This window comes from Capra hircus (assembly GCF_001704415.2).
Source record: "Capra hircus breed San Clemente chromosome X unlocalized genomic scaffold, ASM170441v1, whole genome shotgun sequence".
Lineage (NCBI taxonomy): Eukaryota > Metazoa > Chordata > Mammalia > Artiodactyla > Bovidae > Capra > Capra hircus.
Window position 1 is genome coordinate 52,169,819 of NW_017189516.1, and position 9,726 is coordinate 52,179,544.

The following is a 9,726-nucleotide window of genomic DNA, read 5'->3' on the forward strand; positions in this document are numbered from 1 at the left end:
GGAGCTTTTGTAGAATTCCAAAGGCTTTGTGCCCCTTCCAGTGTTAGGCTGCTGGCTTTCACAGCTACTATAGTTGCGAAGCTGTTGGTTTGCAAAACTCCTGAACAACTGAGATTAAGATGGGGGAAGCTAAAGTGTCACAGAATTTGTTGTTGTGATATTCAGCCATTTTTCTTGAATAAACACTTTTTTGATTGTTTTATCCCCTGGAGAAGGGATAGGCTACCCATTCTAGTATTCTTGGGCTTCCCTGGTGGCTCAGACAGTAAAGAATCACCTGCAATGCAGGAGACCTGTGTTCGATCCCTGGGTTGGGAAGATCCCCTGGAGAAGGGAATGGCCACCCATTCCAGAATTCTGGCCTGGAGAATTCCATGGACAGAGGAGCCTGGCAGGCTACAGTCCATGGAGTCAGAAAGTCAGACATGACTTGAGTGGCTTTCACTCACTCAAGCCTTTTGTTAACATCCAGAATTTTGAAGAAATTGATTTTGCCAGTGCTGTCGTTAGTTTTATGAAGGAGTGGAAAGTCCTTAATCAGTCATCTTGGAAGTGCCTCTCTATGATGACTTTTAAAGTACTTTGTAAATTATCTGGCTTTTTCTAGTTACTCTGCAGGAACAGTTTCATGCCTTAGCTTACTACAGTACCCAGAAACAGAAGTCAAGAATCAATTTTATGTTTGTATCAATCCCAGATAGTAGACCATATAGTAGCTTCATAAACTTTTCATAAAGTATTATAATATTGTATATAAAAGGTAAGTAAAGACTTTTTCTGATCTTGCTATAATTCTGAAGTAAATACCTATAGAAAACTGTAGAAAGTGTATACTTTAGTGTTCAAATTTTCTGTATCAGTAAATTGGTATGAAAAAAGTCAGTTAATTATTTTCTTAGAATTTAACAGTCGCAATTGTAGAAATACGTCCTACTCACTGAAATATGTTTTGGCTGTTGATTTTTGTAGTTGATGATTAAAAATAAAATCAAATGTTGAGAGCGCTCTTAGGCTCATTCATAATCAGTCAGTAACTGGATGTTTAAAAATTACTTATCAGATGATTTTAAGGGACATTCCTGACCTTTAGCCATTTTTAGCTAGATTAAGTTTGACTTTGGTACTTTGTCATTGCAGTCTCTCTCCTTTCTGAAGATCTGTTATCCTACTTTATAGATTTTTATTGTACTTTATTTTTCCTTTTAGTTGGAGATTAAATCAAAATATTGATTCATTTTAGGGTTATGCCTTAAAGAATGGTCTTTTAAGAAGAAATGCATTTGGTTGAATGATAAGTAAGCAGTAGAATTGTTTTAAGAGTATCCCTAGGCCAGGATTGTTACCTATGAAATGGAGTGTTCTTTGTACTCTGTCTGCTCTAACTTCTCTGAATTCTTAAACTTTGTTGTTCATGGGAGCAATTTTCTCAGGCCTTTTTAGTTGCCTCACTGCTGCCTGAGAGAGTTAGAAAAATATGATGACCCTAGAATAAGTGAAGCCTAGATATAATGGTTTTAACCCTTGTATATCAGTGAAATATTTAATAGGATGAAATGAGCACATCTTGTTCATAAACAAATGATTGATTATTGATGAAGTTATAGTAGACAGATGATATACAAAGAAGTGTTTTATGCTGTTGATATAAAAATGCTTAAGTATATTAATTAGTTACAACAGACATCCCTTTTTTTGAAAACAGTAGAAGAAGATATAACAGAAAAGAAAATCACCAAACGACCTTCTGAGCAACCTCTGCCTTATGTTGCTCCTCTCTCTCCTAAGCAACCCAGAATAATAGTGCATGCCTCTGAAGGTAAACAGTAGTTACATGTTGCATGATTGGGAAGAAAAGTCACTCTGCTATCACTTATGTATGCTGTTGAGTGTTGGTGTTGGGAATAGGGGAGTATGTTTCCCAACTGCCAAATCCGTTTGGCAGTTAGCTATTACTTTGGCAGCTTTGTTGAGCACTTCATTCCCTTAAGAAATGCACAGTTGTCATTTCTCCTTAGATTAAAGAAAAACAATTATAGCAGCATTTCCCATTCAGCTTTGTATTGCCAAAAGCTTTATAGAAAGAGGAATAGAAAAACCTAAAACATTTCTCCAGTGAAGGTTGTTTTTTTTTAAGTGCCCAAGTAGTAAGCAAATGTTAGAAACCAATTGTGTAAGAACTGTATTCGTAAAAATAAATGTTTTAGTGAAGTGTTCATAGTCTTGGTGGCAAGACTGGCAAGGGTTAGTTATGATGTCATTAGAATAAATTTGGATTTCAGGACAGTGTCCATTATTATAAACATCAAGAAGGGGATGGCCATCTGCTTTGTGTTAGAGGTTTGTAGTTCATTATAGCATGGCTTCAGTAAACCATTGTTGCCAATTTAGGGGATTTTTGACATTTTAGTAGTATTCAAACTGTAAGTCTGTTGAAGATAATTGCCTTTGTCTTTTTTCTTATTGCCTTCTTTTTTTTTCCTTGTAGAGGAAGTATTACCTTCTGAGGAAGATGGCATGGCCAAAGAGGAAAAGCTTTCTGAAGAGTCCAAGAAGTCACCACTTAGTTCAGCAAATTCTTTGAGTCCTGTCAGAAAAAATCCTATAAGCACTCATACTCCAGTCTCCATGAATGGTTCTCAAAGTGTGCCATGCACCTCAAGCCCCAAAGTAGTGGAGACCAAATCATCTATCAAGAGTAGTCAGCTTGAAGTTGAATTTGAAATGCAGAGGGAAAGTGAAGGTATTTTCCAAAACAGTGATTCTCATCCGATGGGTTTGTCTTTCCCCTTAAGGTTCCCATGCCCCACATCATCCCCTGAGTTTATCACATTGAAGAAATTGTCAAAATTGAGGAGGTAAGAGTCCTCCCCTTCACATCATTGTCAGGGCCAAGCTGCTGCAGATGCTCTAATCCTCATGGCATTACAGAACTGTTTCTGGGGATCTGGATCACCAATCATGTTTCTGATAGAGACTTCTTATTTTATTGGTTTTCATTTCAGTTTCCATTGTAGTTTCTCATTTCCTTGGATACTGTCTGGACTCACAAACCTTGCATGACTCTTGAGGCCTGGAAGGATACACTCCCTCTTCATTCTGATGTGCTCCCTTCCTTGTCCTTCTTGAGACCTTTCCTGGCTCCAGCCTGTACTTGGCTCCCAGATCTTGGCTCTTGCATCCTGTTGCTGCAGCCATTTCCCTGTTTTCCACACTCTCAGTCGTTCCCTCACACCCACCAGGAGAGCATGATGTGTACAAACTGTACAGCATCCTGCCACTCATTTAGAAAGAGCCAGAACAGCCTTCCACGTGCAAAGATAGCTCTATCCTGTACCCTTTTAAAGATTAAGGATGTTGGGGTGGAGGGAATAAGTGTTTTGTCTTTTTTCACCAGATAGGCATTTAGGCAAGGTTGAGGAATAAAGGAAGTAGGAATCAACTCACTCCCTTGCCTTTTATCATGGATATCATCTGTACACATGCTGTGACACATTTAATGTTGTCACTCCCATCTCATATACCCCATATAGATTGTCTCTGGTTTTGGAGTGATTTTTTTTTTTTGGAGTGATTTTTGTAAAGAATCTAAAGATAGATGTTCATTTTATAAAGGGGTAGTATATTATAAGCTTTTAGATATTTTCACTATATGAGCTTATGAAGATAGGCCTTCTTAGAAGAATGCTCTAAAGGTTACTTCTAATGCTGAATTTCACTTCCAAATGTATGTCTAACACTACCATGCCAAAGTAGCCTGTTTTGGGGTTTGAGGATGCTAGCCTCTAGTCTTCCTAGGTGTGGAAAGACTTAATAGTAATAATATTACTTAATAGTAATAAAATCATCATCATCTTCATTACCATCTGATATTATGTGCCAGCACATAATATTTACATTGCTTCATGCATTACACGTTTACAACAGTTTCTTGAGATGTAGGTGCTGGTAAACATTTTCAGGTGAGAAATCTGAGAAGTCGTTTAACTAAGGTCTCCCAACTAGAAAGTGGCTTGGCCAGTCCAGGCACTCTGACTCCAGGGCTGTATGTACATCTTCAGAGAATAGGTAAGCATTTCACTTTATTTTCTTTAAGGTGTTGGAACTGTTGTTTACAGCTGAGTCTACCTTGATTTCTGATGATGCTCACACAACCTCCTGCCCTGCCCCACCCCAGTATTTGAATGAAACAAATTGATTTTTATTAAACGAAAGAAATTCAGTATCATCTGGGATAAAATCAAGTCACTTTCATTTCATTTATACCAGAAATATTTACTGATCTCCTAGTGTATATAAGACAGAGCCATTAAGGAGAAGAGCGTGACTGGACTTTACTTATTTTTCATATAATTATGTGAATAATAATACTAATGTAATGTTTATAACCTTCTCTGATTATCTTGAAGATATGGGCCCAATTAAAGTATTTTTTCATGGTAGATTATAGATAGGTGGGCTCACAGCTGTTTTATTTTTAATACAAAATTATAATTTTGTACTAGAAATCCTATTTTTACATCAAGACATAACCCATACCAGATTCTGATGACAGAAACAAAAAATCCCACAAAATATGGTAATTTAGAGGTATGATTAGCCTTGCCAGTAATTTTTTAAATATTAAATTGAGTCTCTCTTGAGTTAAAGGAGAAGACTTTTCTGTCTGAATTGTTAGAATGCCTCAGGCATGACATGGTCTCTATCATCATCACTTTTACTCGAGTTGATACAACCTAGCAGTGTTTCTTGGTAGACCAACATTTTTATTTCTGACAAGTAGAAAGTAGGATGTGAGTGAAGTTATTCAGTCGTGTCCAACTCTTTGCGACCCCCATGGGCTGTGTAGCCTACCAGGCTCCTCTGTCCATGGGATTTTCCAGGCAAGGGTACTGGAGTGGGTTGCCATTTCCTTCTCAAGGAGAAAGTAGAATAGATTTTAGTAAAGAATTTTTATTTCACATCAAAGTTATAAAATTTAAAAAGAAAATATATAAAATTCTGAGCTACACCAAAAATTTACCATTGCAAGTTCTTACGTCTTCTGTTTTCTTTGCCCTTTCCTTGGATGAATACCTAAAATACCCCTAAGATGGCTAGAGCACAGATGACAGGAAAGAAAAGTTCGCTTTTGGGTACTTCACACACACGAAAAGATCAAATTTGTGTTTATGGTCTTTGTTTAGAGAAACAAATCTTCCTAGCAAAGCACCAAACCCGCTTCTGTTATCATATACTAACTTTAGAGAGTCAGGCACTCTGGTTAAGGAAACGAATACGTGTCTGGACAGAAAGAAAGTTTGAGTACAACTTAGTGAATAGCACAACTATAACTTTTTGAGGTATGAGCACTTAAATTATTTCATGTTTCGATTTCTTTTTAAATATATAAACCTTCAACCAAAATATCTATCACTATGCAGTAAAATTTGAAAGAGGTATTCCGTATAATGTTAAAGTTGCTTCTGACCTAACTAAGTACAAAATAATCTTGTTTTCTTCAAAATTCAAGTAAGAATTTAAGCCTTGAGAGACAGGAGTTTAAAGAATAAATTGATGCTAAAAATAATCTTTATTGAATACATGGTTAGAGATTCAGTAAAAGAACTAATTTGGTTCTCAAGAGAGAATACGGTTTATTGAAAATTATTGATTAAAGTGAATTAATTTAAACAATTATAAAACTGTAAATTCTTTGGATTTTCATTGCAATTAGCTAGTAAAAGACTCAAACCTAATCTTGAGTCTTTTCTCAAGAGGAGGAAGATTGAGAGAAATTCTTCAAAATACTTAAAGGAAGAGAGCAATAGATTAGATTAACCTTGATTTAACCTAAGTTACAGGTCTTTTTCTGTATTTGCTTATGGTCAAAGAGGCCTTGGATTGTTTGGTCTGTATCATGATCTTTGAAAGTCTAGGATACATTCTGAAGTTGCTTTTGTTGTTTGGAGGAGGTCAAGTGGGACATTCTTGGGTAGCTATCCTCAGGTCATCTTTATCTAGGCTTTCACTAAATTTTACCTTTGGAATCCTGGGTCCATGCTGGGGTACTTCACAGAACATTCCAGGAATGATAAAATTATTCCCTGCTTAACATCTTTTCTTTCAGGATAATGATCAGGTCAAGTATGATTTGTCTTTTTTCCCCCCAGTTGAAGCTCCAAGTTATATAGCTGTACCTGACCCCAGTGTCCTGAAGCAAGGCTTCTCTAAGGACCCTGAAACCTGGTCTGTGGATGAAGTGATACAGTTTATGAAACATAAAGATCCTCAGAAGTCAGGCCCCCTTGCTGACCTCTTCAGGCAACATGTAATGTATCTTTTGATCCAGTTTTCCTGCTGTAATGACTTTGAATTATCTCTTTGCAGGCCCTTCAGTTGGTTACTGATTAGTGTGGATGGTGGGGGAACCCTATCAACTGATTTTTCCATATTTGAGAGAGTTCACTTTGCCCGAAGTTAGATCCTTAAAGGATAGAGGCTGGATCTGTGCTTTAAATGGGTACCCAAGTCCCTAACATACTTACACGTCTTTGAGTTCTCAAGAGAAGATGATTCAGCATGGCCACTCTCAGGTGTATTCTCCTTTGTAAGACCAGCTACAAAGATCCTCCTCCCTATCTGCTCCCTGCTTGGCCCTGGGATTGTGAATAGGAGGGAATGTGACCACCTTTGTAACATGGTGTCCTTCTTATTACAATGCCCAGTGAATCCAGTAACTGTATAAGATTAAGTGCAGCTTTATTTTAAATAGGAACTCAGGAAAATCAAACATACTTCCAAAACATAAATTGTTTTATTAAGCAAATAAATAGTATTAGGAGGATACCTTGTGTCTGATAAATAATGTTTATAGTCTTTTCTAACAAATCAAATTCATGACCAAATGTATCCTTTTGTATCCTTTTTCATATTGTAAGAAAATCAGTAATATGTTTTAGCATCTGATTAGCTTCACATAATTAAATGAATAGCTTTCAACATAAAGACAACACTGTTTAGCACATTTAGAGTTTGCATTAATGCTGACATACATTCCCAGCCTTTCTAAGAAAGTTGATGACTGTCTGAAATTCATTTCTATCATTCATAATTTTCTATCTACCATTTGTCATAGATATGTGGTATTTTATTCAACACATAGTTTTTAAAATCAGATAGTTTGATGCTAAAGGCCATTCTTCAAAGATACTAGGTTAAGTTTACTTTTTGTTAAAATTTGAAGTGAATTTAGAAATTTTCAAATGATGTTACACATATAAGTTATGTTTTTAATAGTTTTCAGGAAATAAATGCATACTCAGAGAATATATATTGAGAATATACAGCTACGCTCTATTTACATGTTCTTATATGTAAGTAACTTGACAAAATGTGAAATCAGTGCTAATAAGTATAATTTATTTCTCTCTATAGGAAATTGATGGGAAGGCTCTGCTACTACTCAAAAGTGATGTGATTATGAAGTATATGGGGCTGAAACTGGGGCCAGCCTTAAAGTTATGTTATTATATTGAAAAACTTAAAGAAGGAAAATATAATTGAAAAATACATAAGTTTAGACATAATTTTCAGTTGTTTTGATAACTTTAAATTTAAAAGTATTTTTATTCTCATAGCAATTTTTGTTTTGTAGATAGTTCCTCTAAAACTACATTATATCCAGAATTGCAGAACTCTATTATAAAGTCCAGTCTACTTCTTTAAAAGCCATTAACATGTTAGTACTAGCATATTCAAATAGGCAGTTCTTTATCTCTGTTTATTATTTTATTGTACAGTTTACAAATACACTTCCTGCAGGAAACAAAGAAACACCTTTGATTTTGGTTAATGTATATATATAAAACCAAAACAGCTAAATCCCAAAGGGGAAAGTATCAGGGACTGACAGGCTCTCTAATGAAATTCATGCGAAGTTTTCCTTAGAAGAGAATTTAAAGATGCAACTATAGATATCATCTCTTTCTCAAATACTTTGTCTGTTACTGCAATGTTCTGTTTGTGTTCTATCAATTTCCTGAAAGGGAATAGCCATATAAATTACCTTCCTTTCGTTACTATTGCTCTATATGTTGTATTTGTTAATATTTAAAGAAAAAACAAGCTTATAAACTTTCATAAAGTGTTTTTATCAGTTTTTGATGAATTTTGAACAATTATAGAGTAGTTGTTCTATGCAGGAGATATTATACTAGGGTGGTTTTGATGGAGTCCAATTAAATTTTTTCAATGAAATACCTGTTATTTCTAAACTTTACATATTTTCTCCAAGCTTAGACATTTAACTTGGGATTCTTTCTCACATCTTTATATGAAGAAGACTATCCCTTCTCCAGCGGATCTTCCCAACCCAGGAATCGAACCGGGGTCTCCTGCATTGCAGGCGAAGTCTTTACCAACTTAGCTATCAGGAAAGCCCTTACATGAAGACACCTGTGCCCAAATTTTAAAATATATATATTTTATTGTCTATGTTTATTCCTCATATGAATTCAATACTGTATTTATATATTATTCTATACTTGTAGGTATTCAAACAAGTTAACCTGTTCTTTTTGAATTTAATATGGCACTTTGCATTGCCACAGAGGTAATGGTGAACTATTTATATAGTTGGATGTTTTTATTCTGGAAAAATATTTGCATCATTTGCTATCACTAGTACCTCTCAGCTTAGTCTTCAGGGGATAAGAAACAATCCACAGATTGGTTTCCATACAGGGAAGTTCTCTGTCCTATGCAATGTTGTTAGTTAATTTGCTTAGTTCTGAGCCATTTATTCTGCTAAATTTTGGAAGATGCATTAATTCTGACTTATCATTTTGGGTTTTATTTTTAAAGTTAGAACTTTTGAGGGGAAATGGTGCTATATGTTAATTGTTATTACTTTGTATAACTTTGGTGTAATGTTTATAAGCTATGAGAATCTGTGCTAAAAGTATTAGCCATTTGTTATAAATGCCAATAAAATGTACACCAGGGGCAAGAATGTACATTTTCTTTTTTAGAAAACCAAATGTACTTTATATGAGAATGCTACTATTTAAAGGGTGGTTTCATCTATGTTATTCACTTTGTGTTTTAAGACAAAAATTCTAATTTAAACTGTCTTCTCTCAAATTGTTTGTGTGAAGATGCTGTGCCCAGTTAAACAGTCCTCAGGTGTTTGTATAAATACTGTTTTACAGTCTTTAGATTTTAAAATATAATAAAGTTAAATAACCTCAGTTAATGTGAAAGCCTCAGATTTTATTTTACTTGCTTTTACCACATTATATTAACATATGAATCAGTTACAGTTGAAAAAGAAGCACTCTAGTAAGTTTGTGTTTTTATGTGTCCAAATACTTGGTTTTAACACTTGGTCTCATTCTACTGGTAAACAGATTCTTAGGAGCAAAGGGCTTATCTTTTGCAAGGGCCTTAAATGAGACCCCAGGGAGGCAGTAAGAAGTTAAATCAATGAGCTTTATCTGTACTCAAAGCTTTTTTTACTTTGGTGATGATGCAAGCATGCTAGAAAATGGCAGTGCCCCCCAGATCCCTCATCCCACCAGAGTTTATGACCTATGCTTTTTTTTTTTTTTTTATGGCTGTGCTTTTGCCCCTGGGGACCAGAAGCTATACTGCTACTCAGCCTTCAACTCTCCCAACTTATGTGCTGGAAAAGCCCTGGAGGCTCAGGGTTGTGGTTGAATCGCCTTCAAGATTCAACCCCTTAGCCCA

The 9,726-nt window shown here is 35.4% G+C and overlaps 1 protein-coding gene across 1 annotated transcript; it reads left to right on the forward strand.

Moving 5' to 3' along the window:
- Positions 1 to 1,599: 1,599 nt before the first annotated feature.
- On the forward strand, positions 1,600 to 9,227 carry LOC108634348 (sex comb on midleg-like protein 2). The gene is made up of 4 exons (XM_018043951.1): positions 1,600 to 1,816; positions 2,486 to 2,740; positions 6,150 to 6,307; positions 7,414 to 9,227. The coding sequence occupies exons 2-4, from the start codon at positions 2,515 to 2,517 to the stop codon at positions 7,540 to 7,542; spliced, it is 513 nt and encodes a 170-aa protein (XP_017899440.1). The 5' UTR covers positions 1,600 to 1,816; positions 2,486 to 2,514; the 3' UTR covers positions 7,543 to 9,227.
- Positions 9,228 to 9,726: the final 499 nt, after the last annotated feature.

What these genes read in the sequence shown, in the direction of transcription:
- LOC108634348 (XM_018043951.1), top strand. Translation starts at nt 2,515, where the DNA reads ATGGCCAAAGAGGAAAAGCTTTCTGAAGAGTCCAAGAAGTCACCACTT. An exon ending in AATGCAGAGGGAAAGTGAAG is followed by an intron (nt 2,741 to 6,149) that starts GTATTTTCCAAA and finishes TTTTCCCCCCAG; the next exon opens with TTGAAGCTCCAAGTTATATA. An exon ending in CTGACCTCTTCAGGCAACAT is followed by an intron (nt 6,308 to 7,413) that starts GTAATGTATCTT and finishes TTCTCTCTATAG; the next exon opens with GAAATTGATGGGAAGGCTCT.